The sequence below is a fragment of the Gavialis gangeticus genome, unplaced genomic scaffold (assembly GCF_001723915.1).
Source record: "Gavialis gangeticus isolate Ggan-Ray unplaced genomic scaffold, GavGan_comp1, whole genome shotgun sequence".
Lineage (NCBI taxonomy): Eukaryota > Metazoa > Chordata > Crocodylia > Gavialidae > Gavialis > Gavialis gangeticus.
In genome coordinates, this window is record NW_017729026.1 from 31,227,888 (window position 1) to 31,246,414 (window position 18,527).

Here is an 18,527-nt window from a genome sequence, read left to right on the forward strand (position 1 = left end):
AGGCTATGTAAGGCATTGCTTTTAGTTGCCCCATTGAACACAGATTCACAAGAGTGTTTGAAAAGATGCTCTCTTGACTTCCTAAACCAGACACATGTTAAACAGATCACCAAAATAGAAAGGGCACCAGGACAGAGAAGAAACAAGACAGGGAGGGAAATAATGACTGTATGTGCACATGTCATTCCAAACCAAAACACAGCTGGTTAGGTCTAAATTTGAGGTTTGCCAGCTTTGACATTCTCATTGGCATAATCTCTTTAAAAGAAGTCTATAAACTTCCTCTCTATACCCACAAAAGCTGTTACTGTATGGGCTTAGTTCTCTGTCTTTTGAAACTATTATTGATTTTGTTTGTTAACTCTAATTCCTTTGTTAGTTGTCTGAAGTAAACTTGTACCCAGGGTCTCCAATTTTCAGTCTGTTTGAGCAACAGATTTTTTTGTAAGATATTACTATTTTAAAATATTTTAGGCACCCAGAGATACAGCTGTCTTCCTTAGAGATCTCTGTGCTGAGACTCAGCTAGTAAAATTCAGGTTCTAGAGCAAGTTGATTGTTTTTAAAATACTGTTTCAAATATACCATTAATTCTTAATTGTTTTTATTTCCACAGGAGTGATCTAGAATAGGTGCCATTTTACATTTAATTTTTCTTTTTTATGTCTTAAGGCACGAGGTGCAGGGAGTATATTGGACTACATGAAGGTTGGTAAATTACAGTAAGGCTTCTTACATTTGTTCTGTATTGCTTTTTTGGTTTTTTTTCAGGTAGTTGAGATTACTCTTCTTTATTATAGTCAAATATTTATCTGAGACATTTTAAGTTTTATAACAATCTCATCACTTGGGAGCTGTTATCAGATGAGATCACTGATCTATCTATCTAGTCCTGTATTCTCTCTGTGATGGTACCAATGGTATGCCTTGGTATTCCAAATTAATTTCTTCATATCAGGAGCAAATTATATTACACTTTTACACTAAGGATATGAACAAAGTAAGGAAGGATGTTAATTTGCAGAGTGCTAACCACTTCGTGGTGAATGCCTGTGTGCATGGTAAATATGAGGCATCTTGTCCTGCTCATTCAGGGGTAAAGTACCTCACATTTACCATGGAGTAGGAACATATACCTGGGCTGTTGCCACATAGTGGCTGTTGTGCTGTCAGTTTGCCCCCTATGATATAATTTTGCAGAAATTTGCTGATAGAGCTGTGCCTTAAGTATCATATTTAGTCCCCCTCAATTACAGTTACCTTCATTTCTCATCCTGTACTTCAGTGGAAGTGCCAAGCTTTTTATTCCTGAATATATTAGATTAGGAGTTTGTGGAGACAAAATTAAATTGTATACACTGTTATTTGGTGTTAGTCCTATGGGTCATCCTCAGCTGGCTTGAGCTTCATGAACTGCTTCTTCCTGTCTGTATCGTACCTTGCACCAGCTGCATGTTGTTTTCTGTTCCTTGAACCTAGCCCTTCTAGGGATCAGTCTGTACCCGCTACTCCTCTTTCCTGCTGTGATTGGCTCTGATTGTGGTCAGCGAAGAAAGTATGATGTATAAAAGGAACAGAATCAGGGGTGACTTGTGCATCCTGAGTCGGGGGGGGCACAATTTGGGGGCAGGCCTGGGGGCGGGCCAAAAGCCCCATATCTACCCCTAAACTTCTGTGCTGCGGCTTAGTGCTCCCCCCACCCACCCCCAACACACCACTGGCCTGTGCAGCAAAAAAACTGCCCCATCCTGAGTGGTGCTGAGTCAGGAGCCAGTCTCAGGTGCGGGGGGGACCCTGCCCCCCACCCCCATACCCTGCCTACCAGTCACCTGTGGCCAGAATCAAGGAACAGGAAGTTGTGAAATTACTGTTGCTTGACTCTAGCTGTCAGGGTCAGCACAGCCAGCTACAATGGGAAATTGGGAATTTAAGGGTTAAGCAGGAGTGTTCTGGGTCTGGCATTAGTAGCCATTGACCAAGAAAAAAATAGGCAAAAAACACTTGTTGAATATAAAAAATGTACACAAATTGTACAAAATGCGTACACTTTTCTATGTAACCTTGGGACAAAATTCAGGGTGTTTTGCATTCTAGCATGTCTTGCCTTCGCTCTGTTTGTTTTTTCTTAGGATACACACAATGTTCTTCTGAAGATGTAAGAAAGCAAGGTTTTCTTATGTTTTAATAACTGGTTGCATATACATGAAGCAGGCAGGGTGGGAAATGATGACTCTGTATGTGCATGTCATTCCAATGGGTCATTCCAAGGGTTAAACAGATTAAGGAGAGAGGAGTTACTTTTAAGAGTATAGTTTATCCTTGTTTAAAAATTGCTTTTAAAGTTTCAAAAATGTAAATGCTTCTTTTTCCTTTGTTGTACCTCAACCTTATATTACTTGTTATGCACATTGACTGACGACACGGCTGTATGTTGTTATACTATAAGAATATGCATACACATTTCATATCTGCACTGAAGAATCATAAAATATTAACTCCTTGGTCAGTACTGGCTTGGATTAAATTTGATTAAGTGATAAAATGAAATAAATCCATCTCTCTCCCTATCAATCTTAAAGTATAAAAGAAACTGATAACGTTTAGTCATAGCTAGATCATGAGAATCCTGCCGTTCACATCTAGGAAATAGTTCTCAATCATTTACCTGTGAAGAAATTCTGGTGTTGGGTTTTTTTTAATTTCCGTTTTGTATTTAGTTAGAATGTGAATGGCTTTACTGTTTAAGACTGATTGCTCCTAGAACTAATAGGAAATTAGCAAGCTTACGAAAACTTTAGTTTACTACAGCTATTGTGTACATAATAAATATGTTGGTATTCCTTAGTAAAGCCTCAAAATTTTCCTGTACTTTGACTAGCTGAAGATTAGACTGTCTCTTTTGGTTACTATTACTTAAAATTAAGGTTGGATAGTTGACTGGTCTGTTGATTCTGTCTGGTCTGTGGTGGTCCCTTGGCCCCACCCAGCACAGGCATGGAGAGCAGCCCAGGCCACGATGCATGTGTGCAGCTGAACCTGTTGTCCCCAGGCGTGCAGCTGGGTGGGCCAGTGCAGCAGCTGGACTTGGCTTCCTGGCATTCCCCACAGTGGTGACTAACTCTGCCCGTCTGCTGCTGCCAGTGTCTCTAGACCCACTGCCCAGGTACCCCAGCCCGTCCACCCCACACCCACTGCCAGGAATGCTGGATGGAGCATATGTGTGGGTGGAGTCTCTATGGAGATCAGCCCAGGACCCCCATGGGCAGGGCATGCTCAGCTGAGCAAATAGGATGGAGCTGTGGGCGGGTGGGAAGAGGCATCTGGGAGCAGGACAGACAGGTGAGGTCAGAGCTGGGGTAGGGACTGCAGGGCAGTGGAACCGGTGCTTGTTGCAGGGAAATTCAGGGCCTGGATCAAAGCTTGGTCCCAGGCCCTGGCCCCATGCTGTCACCACCCTGCAATCCCATCCCTGCATGCCTGTCCTACTCCTGAACACTGTTCCTGCACAGCTGAGCACGCCCTGCCTGCAGGAGCCCTGGATTGGTCTCCATGGAGACCCCACCCATTTGCTCTGTCTGGTGCCTCCGGCAATGGACAGAGGGTGGGTGGATGGGCCTGGGGCTGGATAGGATTAATTGCTCTCCTCCCCCCCAGTCATATTACTGCAGAAATCAATTGTCAAGAACATAAAATTTGCCATACTGTTTCAAATGGTTTTAACTATATTCCAGTGTTTTGATTTCAGCAATTGCAAATGCCTAATGCTTCCAAGGAAGGTGAAAAAACCTGTAATGCATCTAGCCAAATAACAATATCCCTTTGAGTAGTAGGAAAAGGAAATACCTTCTTAAATCTTAAACTTCCAGGTGCTTGCTTTAACCTGGAGGCATGAGATTTGATTAGTCTTGTGTTAACATGGCATGCGTAGCTGCAGATGTTACAAATGCAGTAGTGATAATGAAATTATCCAATATTTTTGTAAATCCAACCATAATATATGACTCAATATATGACTCACTGCAACAGTGAATTTCAGAGTTGACTATTTACAGTACAAAATTGTACTTTTTTCCCCTCTGTATTGCCCTTAGGTTTGTTATCCTGTTTTCATATTATTGGACTTAGGAAAAGCAAGGACTTGCATTGCTTAAGCTTATTTTACTTCAGTCAAGACCCGTCTCCTCTGAGTTTGAATAATCTTAGCTTCTGAAATCTCATCACCAGGTATCCTGGCTTTCTCTGTTTTTAAATCAGAGAATTTGTGATTTTTAGGGGAAAAATTCCAAAATGTTCTGATTTCCACCCCCCCATCCAGGTTTTTCCACGATTAAAATGAAATGCCACTATATAGATGGGTATCAATCAAACACAATGTTTTATTGATATATTTACAATTTTAAAGCAATTACCAGTGCATCAATCATTATAATAAAATAAGTTCTAAATACCTGTATATTTTGGCATTTTTGTCTTTTAATGATGGAAAATCAGAGCTCCCTCTGCCCCCTTCACTCACCAGGATGTGGGTCCAGCTGCAGCTGTCGCCACCCCCCACCCCTCCCCCACTGCTTTATGGTGCTGAGCAGCCCCAATATGCTGGTGCCCTGCCCCTGCCAGTTCACTCCTGACCTGCTGCCCCCAGCCCCCATTCCTCTAGTGTGTGGGGAATGGGGTGGGTGGGTATGTGAGGAGGAGGGAGGTGCACAGGCAACATGGTGCTCCCCCAAAATTTCTGCACCCACAGTGGGGCTCTAGCCAGACTAAACCAGCTCTGGGTAGGAGCCACCTCCACAGCCCAGCAGGTGGGACCTAGTGCACGAGGGAGCGCCGCACCACTGTGGTCGCCAAGGTGAGGCGCCACCTGACAGTGGTGGGGTCACAACTCCATGCTACCACTTCTACTGTGCTTCACCATGGCAGCGTAACGCATCCTTCCCGCACCTGGTCCTGCCTGCTGGGCTTTGGATTTGGCTCCATCAGAGCTTGTCCATCCTGGCTATACCCTGCGGCCTACTGTGGGCCCAGCTGCAGCCCATGCCCCACTGTGGGTGCAGAATACCTCCCTAGCCTGCAGCATCACCTTGGCCTCCCTGCCACCTCATCTGTTCTCTCCCAGCCTCCTGATGCATGGCCTTCCCCCTCTCCCCCTTAACGTGTCACCTCTGCCCTTCCTCACCTCCATATGTTTACCTGGAGGGAGCTGTGGGAGCTTCTCTCCACTGCTGCCTGGCTGCCACGTGCATGTGTGAGCCTGCAAGGGGGAAACCCATGGCTTCCTGCGTTTTTCTCCTTTAAAGGAGAAAATCCGTTATTTTTTCCATTAAAAGGAGGAAATCCGCATTTTTCCACAGCAAATGGAAACCTGGTTCTGTGCTGATCATACGGTGAGCCCCATCGTAGTTTTTATTTATATTTGTTGGTGTCCTCTTCGGTCTTTCATATATCTTTCTAAGGGGAGGGTTGTCTGTATTGGCCGTAGTGTGTACAAAAGGGTGCATCATTTTAGTGTCAGTTTCCCTTTCAACACACTCGGTATCCTATTTGTTTTTTGGTAGAGGAATAATCCTTTCTGATTTTATTCCTATGATCTGTTTATTCTGTTTGCTTAGGTAGCCCTCTGAAGAATATTCACATGATTTTCAAATAGAAATAATGAATGAAGGTAAAATTGAGATCCACCCACTCACCATGCCTATTTTGTTAGGAAGTGGTTTGTTTTTTTTACATGGCAAAGAACAGCCTACATATTTTTTTTAATTCTTGTTTATACATGAATTTTGGTTTGCAGTTTTGATGCATGATGTATTAAGATGGTATCTTCAAGTCTCTGCTGACCAAAGGAGAATCCAAGGGATGCTAGTAAATGTAGTCAGGGCTTTGACCTGGATGTGGAAGGGAAATGCTTTTCATTAATTTAATTGGGTCCAAGTCCTTCATTCCAATGAGCTCATTGTATTCTGCAAAATTGTTCTTTTCCCCCAATGTATCAATCTTGTTAGCACAAGGACTTTGATATTTCAGAAAGCTTATTTAAGGTCAATATATCTGAAGCCATTTTCTTACATCTGTCTGAAAGCTTGGGTCTTTTTTGTTTTCCCTGGTCTTTTTGTTTCCCTCCTCTCACTACACCATTGCTACCACAACCAGACAAATTATTGATCCATCATTACATAGTTTGAAAGTCTCTTCCAGAGATGAAAAAGTTGCCACATGTCTTTTTAGTACTAAATGCCTCAAGTAGAAAAGAGAATACCCATAAGACTGAGGCAAATGTCATTTGTGTCACTGGTGGAGACAGCAGATCAGTGAATCTTGGGGAAAGTCTTTTCTTATTTCAATTTGTCAGTAGAATTGTCTTTTTGAGCTTTATTCTGTCCATGTTATGCAAGGTAAGTTGTAGAGCTCTTTAAAAAATAGTGCTTCCTTATTGATCGAGTTGTTTATTATATGTGTTATTGCAGTGCCTATGAAAACCTCAGCTGAGACCTAGTGTGCTAGGTACTGTACAAAAGTTAGAAGGAACTTTATGATATTATAGCACCAGGAAAATTATTATTATTATCATCATAATGCTCTTTACAGGTTTTTTGTCACTAGTAGTTCATCTCCTCCAAATTCAGAATTGGCTATCATGATTAGGTTATTCATCCTACCAGAACAGTTTTACAATCCCATGGTGTAAAGGATAGTAGTCCCACCGTGTTCCACTTAATTAAATGCCAAAGAATCTTTGTAGTTTGCGCCATAGGGTTAAAGTGTATCCTGTTTTCTCACTCCTAAAAAGCACCAAAAAGGAAACAATAGAGGATTGTTTTTACTACCAAGAGCTTATGACTTATAAAATTTTCATTACCACACCAGTATAGGTGTGGCCACTACTACTAGTATGTCTTGTGATTTTCTAATCAAATAATGTGTTAACCTGAAAAAAGATCTACTTGTAGATATCTTAAATCAAGTCAGCATTGTTAAGCATCAGCAAAAGAAAAGTAAAATCAAGATAAGTTTCCTCTTTGTTAGGGTCACGGTTGTAAGTTTTTGGATGCAGGATGGTGTAACTGTTTGAATTCTTATTTTTATAAAAGCCTGTTCCTATGATAGCAGTCCTTGGCTTGATTTTAAAAAAAAGTAGAATACCTGTCTAAGCTTTCTGAGTATATCCAGTCTCAATCACGGTTGTATTTGTTGTCTTCCTATTGAAGGCATTGGGAGTTTGCCAGAGGCTTCAGTGGGATTAGAATCCAGCATGGTGTTTGTTTGCTTCATTAAGATACAAGTAGGTCCCATGTTGTTACTATAAATGCTAGATTGACAGTATATATGCAATAATAAGACCACCTTGTGGTACTGGTTTTTGTAAGTTGCATTCATTGTGAAAAGCCACTGTTTAGTTCCTGTTTGTTTTTTTCAAACATCCCAGTGCTAGAGCTACTTAACGAAGCTTTTCAGCCCATATATTGATGCACAGAGAATGAGAGGGGCACTGTTAACCATGAGGAATCTTCACATTTTCAGTGCATCTGGTTGATTTGTTGTTTCCAGTACATTTTAACTTCAAAAGCAGTATTTATTGTATTGAAGTGGAAATATCAATGACTACTGTCACCCTCCATTCCACCATCATTTTTTTTTCAGGTGCTTTAGCTTTTACCTTTTAAGATTGGAATTTTCTAAACTTGGTCTCTGCCCATAATCTTTTTTCCAGGTTTAAGAGAAAAGGTTGATTTATGTCAACATGAGATGAAAACAAAAAGGAAATAAACATTGTTATGCAAATTTAACACAATATGAATGTTTTATGTAGGGAATGATATCAGTTTAGGTAAAGATGCATTTGCATTTATTTTTGTTTGAATTTTTATTTTACAATACAAAAATTGAGTGACATCCCATTCTGTGTATTACCAGGAAAGGCAAAGGAAACCTTTAGATTACAGTATTTTATGGCATTATGAAGTGATGCACTTAAAATAAATAAATGATTGTCCAGCCCATCTGGGGAGGAAAGAGGAGGAAGAACTTAACCATGTGTCCAGCCACAAAAAACCGGATCGAATATGTAACAGTTTAATGTTGAAACATTCCAAGGTGCTTAAAAAGTGAGTGAGGGGGTGGGGGAAGAGTTCATCTGTTAGCTATAAAATGTATCGGCGCCATTTCAAGGTAACATTTTAGCAAGCTAAATAATCACTGCTTATTAAAACACAATGTTCCCACTAAAGAGAAAACAAATTTAGAAAAGCTGGCACAGAACACTGTAAACATTTTATATATTAGTTGGTCACTTGACCACTGCTCAAGTTAAGTTTGTTTTATTTCAGTCAGCCTCATACATCTCAGTAGCAGAGAATGTTTTAGCTCATTTCAGGATGTGAAAAAGCTCATGAGATAAGATCTCAGATTTGAAAAGGAAATATAATAAAAGTATCATTTTCCTTGGATATTTGACAGAATCTTCTCTGAACTTGTTTGCTAAAGTTTTGTTCAAGAAAATGCATAAGATCCTAATTAACTCTGGGTTTGGCAAGGAAAAAAAGTCAAATAGTGTTTCCTTTTTTGGTGAAACTTTAATTCAGAAGTCCTTCTGTGATGATGCTGTACTGTGTTGTACAGAGTAAAACCCAAAATCTTCTCATCTCCCTATGGCCTTTTTCCGCCTTCTAATTTTTGGTACAGGTCTGTCCCTACCACAGGTATCTGGATGGCTAAAATTGTCATCTTAGCTAACATTTTTCATGGCCTGTCACAAAAGAAATATTTTGGGGCAAATACTTGGGGCCAAAATCTTTTGTAATCATTTTCTTTGCTAGAATATTTACAACTTTTCTGTTTGAGATTTTTCCGGTTCTGTAAAGTCCAGCAATCTTTCTCATGTCAATATGTTTTTAGATAATGTGTGAATTTTTTTTAAATTTTTTAAAATTTTTGCATGAACTTTACATTCCCAGAGGAATCTAATGCAACTGCTGGAGCACTGTTTCCTTTGCTTTAGACAACATGACTGACAGATTTTCTACATTTTTAATGCAATGAATTTTGCTTTATCGAAGACTTAATTGAAACATATAAATAGGTTTACAAGGAGGACTTGGATGGCTTCTATGTCCAGAGAGTGGAATCTGAATCTCTTGGTCATTGATTCAAGTTCAGTTAAATCTGGTAGCAGCTAAAAACAGTTGCCTTTTCCATGCCATTCAGTGCCCTTTGAAAAGAACATAAAATTCACTTTCCACTATATACCCAGATCTGAGGATTAGCATTTTCTAGCCAAGAGCTTGTCTAACATTTCTCCAAATTATACAGCTGTCTCTGTAAAAGCTATCACCAAAAAACTGTTGCTTCTCACATATGTCTTGGATCATCTTGGTTACAAAAAAAATCCAGCCCTTGTCAATGAAAGGCAGAGTTCATCCACATTTGTGAGACTTGCTCTTCTCAATCTCCCCTGCCTGACAACTGCTTATAATCCAAATTTACCTTTTTGACCTGCATTATTCTGGTTTGCCTTGCACTGGAAGAGACTATGGCAGTGGTCTCCAACCTTTTTATGGTGAAGATCACTTTTTGTAAGTAAAGGACACCCCAGGATCTACAGCCCCTGTCTCTGCCCCCCCTGCCCTGCTCCCCCACCTCATGGACAAACCACCCGGGCTCTGACCCCACACACCCAGCCCGGCCCAGGTGCTGCAGGTGTGGCTCAGCCCAGCCACGTGTGTCCTGCTGCTCCCCATCATGGAGCTTTTGGCAGACTGAGATCCAACTGTCAGAGGCTCCACGATCAACCAGTCAATCAAGATAGACTGGTTGGTGATCACAAGGCTATGGCATGAATACCATAGCGCCCCCCCCCCCCCCAATTTGGCATTGGTGAGACCACAGCTGGAGTAGTGTCCTGTTCTGGGCGCCACATTTCAAGAAGGATGTGGATAAGCTCGGAAGGGTACAGAGAAGGGCCAGCTGTATGATCAGGGGCCTATGAGGAGAGACTCCGGGAACTGGAGTTATTCAGTCTGAGTAAGAGAAGGCTGAGAGGTGACTTGATAGCTGCCTATGAGTGTGTCAGGGATGAACACCAAAATCTAGGGGAGAAACACTTCAGAAAGGCACCCCTTGGGAGGACGAGGCCCAATAGGCACAAGGTAGTTGAGGAAAAATTTAGGCTGGACGTAAGGAAAAACTTATTTTCTTTAAGGGTATCTAGAATCTGGAACACACTCAGAGCAGAGGTGGTGCAGTTGCCATCCTTGGAGATTTTCAAGAGGAGGCTGAACAAGCACCTTGTTGAGCTCATTTGAGTTCAACTACCTCCCGCCCATGGCAGGGGACCAGACTTGATGATCTTACAGGTCCCTTCTGGTCCTTTGATTCTATGAATAGTACTAAGAATGGTGACTGAGGGTGTATGAAGAACAGCATGGAGTCCAAGAGTGGAGAACAACTTGGGAAGGTAGTACAGATGGCACTGGGAGTCAAATAGGAAGTAGAATGTAAGAGGTCTGCCAGGAAAAGGGGATATGGACATGGCTGTGTTCGGTAGATAGGACAAAAGAGAATAGTAGGAAAGAGTGAGGCGTTGCAGGCTAGTTACTTTCAGTGCTGTGTTGCTGAACATTCAGAACAAAGATGTATCTTATGTAGGCATGTTTTATTTAAACTGCTTTGTATGCTGGCTTCATGTAGCAGCCTTGGATCTCATTAGATCTCAAACAAAGCAGTCAAACCCGGTCAGTATTTGGATACCTCTGAAGACGTACTGAAGAAAAGCAACTTTTGCACATTCTGCAAGTAGCAGCCTTCTCTTCCAGATGGTTTAACCAATATCACTGTATGGTTTAAAGAAACAATGTGCTACTGATGGGGCTATTTGTTGAATGAGATGCTGCCTTCTGTTTTTAAAAATTCCATGGTCACCTTTGGCCAGGTCATAGAAGCTAATATCCCTAATCTACTTTCTCAGTGTTTAATTTGGATAATGATTTTATCTATCTGAAGTTGATAAACTATCTAATAGTTTTAACCTAATCCAATAGACACTTCCAAGCCAAATTTGTAATTTGATTTTTTGATGTTTCTATAGCCTGTTACAGTTAATGAGTGTTAATCTAAGAATAGCTTTGTTTCATTGGTGGGTGGAGTGATTCCTCTGAGCAGAGATTAGAAAGCTTGGGACTCTTGTCTTCAAGAAAAAGCTAATGAGAGGAAACACAGTAGGAGTGTGTGTGTGTGTGTGTGTGTGTGTGTACACATACACACACATATGTATACACAGTATAATGAGAAAAGTAAGATTTTTATTTTATATAGAGAGCTATATATGTATATGTATAAACATATAACAAATGAATAGAGCTGAGAAGTAAAAAAATATTTTTATTTACCCTTTCTCATTGTACTGTGTTTATTCATAATGCACAAATGAAATAGAAAGGTGTTTAAACCTAATAAGATGTTTTTTAACATAATTAGTACATAGGACTCATTGCCACAAGATATAATTGATTCCCCAAGCGCTGCTGTGTATGTGGATATAAATAGAGCAGGGGTTTTCAACCTTTTAAGATCAGTGTACTCCCAGTGGCCAGACACCAGAGGTGGAGGTGGCATGTGGCTGAATGCAGAGCAGCAGCAGCCATCATGAGTGAGCTTCCCCCACATTTGGGCAGACAGCGCCTGTGCAGCAGCTCAGGATGGTGCATAGCAGTGCTCTGTCCCCACTCGCCCACGTGTACTGCCTAGGGCCTTCTCAAGTACCCCTGGTTGACATCCCCTGAAATAAAGCTTGGATTTTAAAAATGTTTTTAGGATTATAAATCCTCTTCAGAGATATATAGCATCTTATTGCTGATGGGGTGAAGATGATGATGATTACCTTATGGGCATGTTATGCAGTTATTTCCCACTCAAGGGGTATGTTGCACCTTCCTCTGGAACATCTGGTAATGAATCAGTCTGGTCTGGTATGATGATTTCTGTATGTGTAACTTGTTAAACAGCTTTGAGATTATTTCATACATGAGACTCTCTATGTATACGTATTTATAGGTGGTATGCCTTTGACTTTAACACAAAATGCAGACCCTGCATTAGTTTCTAATCTCTCATTTCTGAGGTTTGGCTTTATTGGTAACTCAAAGGCAAAAACAAACAAGTTCAAACTGAGCTTTCACTCTAATCATGATTACCTCAATGTTTTTCCTCCCCCAACACCTGGATCTGTTTCTTCTTTCACCATGTGTCCCCCCGTAGATCTGAAATACCTCAGGTGGCATTGATGGACTTTAGTAAATCAGCAGAATTTGCATCGAGGTGCTGATACTTGCTGATATGATGGGTCAACAGAAGAACCCTTCCACCGTGTTGAAATGCCCCCTTCTCATCTAATTTGATTATCCTTCTTGGTTTTGGATCTATAGCTCATATACATACTTTGGAAAGGTGTTGAATGAACTGTACATACAGTGCATTTATGCTTTAGGAGAAATTCTTTTACAAAGCATGGTGCATGAAAAATCTCTAATTTAAGTAGAGGATACATTTTTTATGAATTGGGACTTGAACACTAAAGTGCTATAATATGCTTTCATCCTCAAATATGGATAATGAATCCACTTTAGCATGTATTCAGATAAGAAAAGTCATTCATTATATATAAATGAAACTACCTATAAAATGGATCACTCTTATGATGCTGTCTTGGTTTCCAAATATTTTCTTATCATTTAAAGTAGATATGTTAGGGTTATATTGCTGTATATAATTGGATAAAAGTAGTCTTTTGGGGAAGCATGTTGTTTTATGCACAGCACATTCTTTTAAAAAACTTTTATACACGCGTAAAAAAAAATGCAATATTTATCCATATTTAATAAGAGTTCTGTGTTTTATAGGCTGACTCGGTGACAGAGACACACTACCATTAAATCACACAGTATATATTAAAAATGGAAAGACTTTCAGATACTATAGGGTTAGGAAACATACAAATACTTAAGACCAGTAGACCTGGCTTTGATGCTGGTCTCTCACTCAGCTGGCTGTCAGTCTGAGATCACTAGTAAGGCTGGCTAATTTTAGGACAGTCAAACGATAACAGTGCATCTTTAACTGCTTTACTTCTTTCTAATGATGTCCTGAGGGTATTGTTACTTTCAAAAATGACTTCAAATATGTATGTTTTAATACAACCACCTTCTAGAGAGCTTCAACAAAATGTTAAGACATTGAAAGCATATGAATGTTGCCTGACACTTTACGATTACATTTACTTATACTATGGAAAACTATTTTTGTAGGAAATTTAACCTATAACTTACCCAGTTCTTGCACCTGCCAGTTTTTGCCAGAAAACAGTATGCATCTGGAAAAGACTGCTTCTCTCCAATCCTTTCTGTGAAACATTTTTCACTTCACATGAGTCAGTATTGAACAGTACTATATACTCAGATTCAGCATCCCTACTGAGTACAGTGAGTTCGCATGGATGTTGCTGATGGTAAAATAAGGTTATTAAACCTTGAAGAGCTTGAAAAGCATGTTTCCTCAGGCAAACAGAACTTTAATAAGTTCTGTTTTCCTGAGGAAATTCGTTTTTTCCACTGTAATAAATTTAAATATGCAGTGTGCATCTGTAATCTGCTTTCAAGAAATGTAGAATTGAAATGTTTAATGTACGCTTATAAATCGATTTGAATGCTATATATCCAGTACAAGAAAATAAGTGATTAGTTGGTAGGTCAGTTCAGCATTCTGTACAAAAGCTATTAGATGAGGTTTGTTATGAAATGTCCAGATATTTAAAAACCTTCCTTCTTTGTTACGTGCATCCTTGGGAGGCTTAGCCTTTTGAGCTATGTAAAAGTGATGTAGTGTAGTTTCAATTGATCAGGGTTCTATTGTAAGTAGGAGTTGAAGTGAAGCAGTTTTATATTGGAGAATATTATAAGAGCTTTTTGAATTATTTGCAATAGCTGCCTTCTTTTTTTTTGCTTTATGAAAAGGTAATGGAAATACTGAATCCCTACTGTTATCTTAGAAATAATTGTATACTGAGTATTGTCAAAACTGATTTTATTATGCATGTGTTTTCTAACAGTTGCAAGAAGCAATCAAGGCTGGCAAAGGTGTGACTTCAGCTATTGACCTATGTCGTTACCATGGAAACAGAGCACTGGAGGCCCTGGAATGCTTCCCTCCCTCTGAGGCCAGATCGGCTTTAGAAAACATTGTTTATGCTGTGACCAGATTTTCATGACATACAATTAAAAAAAAATCTAGAAAAAATCTATTGTTTATTTGCAGGAAATAACTGGACATGCACTGGTTAGGGGTAAGGGAAATATAACCTGTGCTGCTAAAGATCTAAATGCGTTGGTTGCTTAATATATTTTTTTCATTTACCACATCGTTGAATGAACATGCATATTTTGGAACTGCTACAAACAAAATTAGGGAAAAAAGGTCAAACAGTTTTCACTTGTCATGCCAGCAGCTCACTTGAGGCTGTACCGGTAGAAATAATTAATGAGACTTGCTTCTGTGACCTCAGCAAATGGACAGGAAATAAGTCCTTATTGATTGGACATAGCCAGGGATGGCGCCAGTGTGGTGGCCTGTGGTTTTCCTGCACTAGAGAGGACAGAGGGGGGCGTGAAGCTGCAGGTGTCAGGAGAAACACTTTCTAAACCTGCCACCGAGAAAGAGCGAGCTGTTTAAGTGAAGAATTAATGTACCAATTTATCAACACGAAGGACAGTTCGGTGAATTAATAGGGAAAAATCCTTTTATCTGTGTACATGCAGTCATGTCTCCTCACACTGTTTTTATGTATTTAAATGTAAAATTACTCTGTGCCTAATGCTTTCAGTATTTGAGAAACTTGCTGAGAAAATGTGTCAAGCATGGTAAGTAGGAGCTTTAAAATACTTAATCAAATATTAATTTGGCTCTGTTAAGAGAAGCGGTTGCCTGTGTTTTATACTGTGTGTATAAAATATTTTGCTCTTGCTCAGAGTGACATTTTTTCAACTCTTTCAGGAAAATAATCTTTCCCTCAGATCAAGCAATTTGTTTCAAGACAATCCTACACTAAATAATTTCCTAGGTTTATGTGACACTTTTTTATTTAAGTCAAATAAATGTTCATTTGTACTGTTCAGCATCAATCTTTTGGCAGAAAGGAATGAAGAATATTTATCTGAGTACAGTTTTTCACTTTTCTGAATAAATGTGTAATACATGAAGTTTTTTAACCTTAATGTGTCAAATTTTAAAGTCCAATTACGGAAAGAGTATAAGGTATATCAGAAGCCTGCAATTTGACTCTGTCTCTATTTTGTTCATAGGAGATGATTTTTGTGGTTTGCATGCATGCAATTTGAGAACATCGTTGACAAGAAGGCTGAGTTTACATAAATGATCTAGATTGAGACTCAGCTACCTTTCTTCCTTCTGTGGTGTAATTACAGCCCAATCTGGAGACAGCTAGCACAGCAAACAGATTTCATTACATTGCTCACTCAAACACTAAGTGGAGTTATTTCTGTTAAATTCTTCCAAAAAAAAAAAAAAGGTGTCACAGAGCCTCTTTATCATGGACCAGCATGTTGCATTTAACTAAATGGAAAACAAGGAGCTTATACATATATGAAAGCATTGTCTATATGTAATATAGACGTATACTTAAAATACCAGTGTGCTTGTTCAGGTTTATACAAGTGCAAGTTCAATGCCTTTGAGGGTGAACTGATTTCTTAAATAATTTTATTTTGTTCTTAGACTGACTTGCTACCTTACCAAAGTTCGGTTAATTATTAGCTCTTCAGGTGTGTATTAAACAAGACTTTTGTCTTAAATTACATTTGCAAATGTCATATTTTAGTTTTTTCCTTGCACTAGACCTATCCCCACTAATACTTCATGGCAATGTAAGGCCTGTGCAGAGTTGGTAAGTCATTTCAACTAATGACACTAAAGCATGGACTACAGTTACCATGTTGCAGGTTTGCACCAGTACTATAGATTTAATAAAAGTACCACTTTTTCAGTACTCCTTACAAAGACAAATCAGCAAAACTAACTAGTAGTAATATTGTACTTTTAGTAGTTGAATGATATGACTTCCTTAAAATATTCTGTGCCCTTGACAAATTGCTGAAAAGAAATTGGTTTTCTAACAATGCCTTTATAAAATTTAGTTTTGTTTGGGGTTGGATCTTTGAAAGCAACACTGGAATTACAGGGAAAATGTTTTGTTGATGATCCCCATGGCCAAAATAATCACTGCTGAGAATTAAAAAGCTTTTTAATCTTTGCTATCTTCCTGTTTGATATTTTCTTCCCACCCACATCTCACATAAGTTCCTTCTTAAACTGTCATTATTTTTCCATAGAGAACCAAGGAAGTATAGTTTCCTCCACTGCTCTAGGCAGCATCATCCCTTGTGTGGTTAGTGTGATCAGTACAGAGCAGCATAACACTCCAGCACATTTTGGGTGCTGTATAATAAATGAATAGGAACAAAGTACTCCATATGCTATACTTCGAGACCAAGAAGAGAAAATAAATTTTAGTCATTTGCTGTCCTTGTCAGTTTCCACACTTCATAATACCAGAGAACTGTGTAGAATGAACAGCTGTTGTTGAAACAAAAGATGAAGAAAGGGCAAAGCTGTGGATATAAGCCCTCTACTCTGCTCACCTTCCTCACCTTCAGTTTCTGGAGGCACCCTGGTATCAGAACTGGGGGCCCTGTTTGTTTATTTCTGCAACTGCTTTTTCTGCTCTCTGCTATCTCTGAGTCTGTCTCAGAAATCTGCACTTGTTACATTAAATCAGGAGATACAAACTCAGTAGTTAAACTGACTGGGCCACAGTTTCTCTGTGTGATCCAGGTAACTTCTGTGCTTATGTTTCTCCATCTGTAAAATGGAAATAATGCTTCCTGGAAGGGAAAGTTGTGAAAATTTATTAATGTTTTGTTAAATGCTGTAATATCTTCAGATGGAAGTTAACAGAATTAGAAAGTGATCATTCCATTGGAACCATAAAATAACTCTCCTTTGGGGAGGCTGGGAGCCGCCCCTTCTTTTCTACTTCTGGGGGAGGAGGATGGGGACTGCAGATTCTCTCTGCCCCCTAACCTCACCCTTTGAGATGGATGTTAAAGTAGGATATCTATCTGCTGATATGTTTCCTTCTTTTCTTGATTTGATTTCTGAAACACACTAGCCATGGCTCTCAGCTGCATATGTACCCTTGGTCTACTTCTGTGCCTAAAATCAGTAAAAACGAGTGAATCTATTTCAAAAGTCTTCCCCTGAATTAAGTTCAAACCAAGAAGTCAGAATACAATGCAATGCTAATGGTACTTTTTTTTTTGGGGGGGGTGGGGGGAGGCAGGATTGCATGCATGCTCATAAATGCAAAATTTAGCATATATTTTTGCTATCCTGGATTTGTCAAGAGATAAACTACTGGGTCAGATTGCCAGTTACTGCCTTTGCTCCTTAGTTAATGCAAGCTTAGAAAGAAGCAAGGTATCAAACTCATTTTATTTTTCATTAGTGTCTAATAAAACCACAGAGTGAAGACCTTGTAGTGACTCAGTCAGCAGACAGCTCAAAGACAGGAACATTCAAATTGTCTTGGGAGTAGTTCTGCAGTAGGATCTGATGCATACTTTAAACTAAACCATTGCTTTATCTTTTCCCCAGTTGTCAGCCACCCAACAGTTACAGGCTATTCCATGTGAATAAATCTGGTACTGTAACTGGCCTTATTTTCCTTCCAAAATCATCTAGAACAGGGCTGTCCAACTGGCAGTCCATGGACTGCATCTAGCTCGCAAGGGGTTAATATGTGACTTGTCACTCAGCTGCCCCTCCCCCTTTCCCCATTGCTTTTGCTGTGGTGGCCAGGGTCTCTGGGACAGGGAAGTATGGCAGGAGGTGAAATGGGGAGCACACTGTCCACACAGCAGGAGGTCTCATTGTCCATGTAGTGAGAAGAAAGTCAATAGGCCTGTGCGAAGCAGCAGGTATTCGATTCAGCTTCGGATTCAGCCGATTTGGAGAGACAGTGATTCAATTCGGTGATTCGAATCACTGGGCAATTTGATTCAGCCACTTCGGATTCAGAAATTCAGCTGCCAAATTGGGCCGAATCTCCTCTGAATCCAACAGGCAGCAGTGGCAAGCAGGGCCCCATCCCCCACCCGGCCCTAGCGTCCTGGCACTTCTTTTTTTTTTAAAGCCCTGCACTCACTGGCTGCAGCAGTGGCAGTCAGGGCCTCTGGGGACTCGGGGCAGAGCCCCCTCTCCCCTCACAGACCAGCTGGGGTCAGGCCCCCCCGCCTGGTACCCACATGGGAGCTGTCACATTGTAAGGGTGCAGCACGGCTCAGCAGGCTGCTGTGGGGCTGCGCAGGCTGTCTGGGAGCTGGGGCTGCTTGGGCTGAATGCTGCCAGGTTCTGAGTGACTGCTGGAGCTGCCATAGCTCCAGGACAGTGTGCGGCACCCTGCCAAGCCA

General features: G+C 40.2%; 1 protein-coding gene across 1 annotated transcript in view; it reads left to right on the forward strand.

Annotated features, from left to right (window-relative positions):
* The window catches only part of PDSS2 (decaprenyl diphosphate synthase subunit 2), a gene marked incomplete at its 5' end in the record, with an annotated part of 214,902 nt that extends 199,899 nt beyond the window's left edge, over positions 1-15,003 (forward strand). Inside the window, 2 exons of the mRNA XM_019520233.1 lie at positions 673-708; positions 14,093-15,003. Coding sequence (XP_019375778.1) covers positions 673-708; positions 14,093-14,251 — 195 coding nt within the window. The remainder of the gene's footprint in view (positions 1-672; positions 709-14,092) is intronic.
* Positions 15,004-18,527: the final 3,524 nt, after the last annotated feature.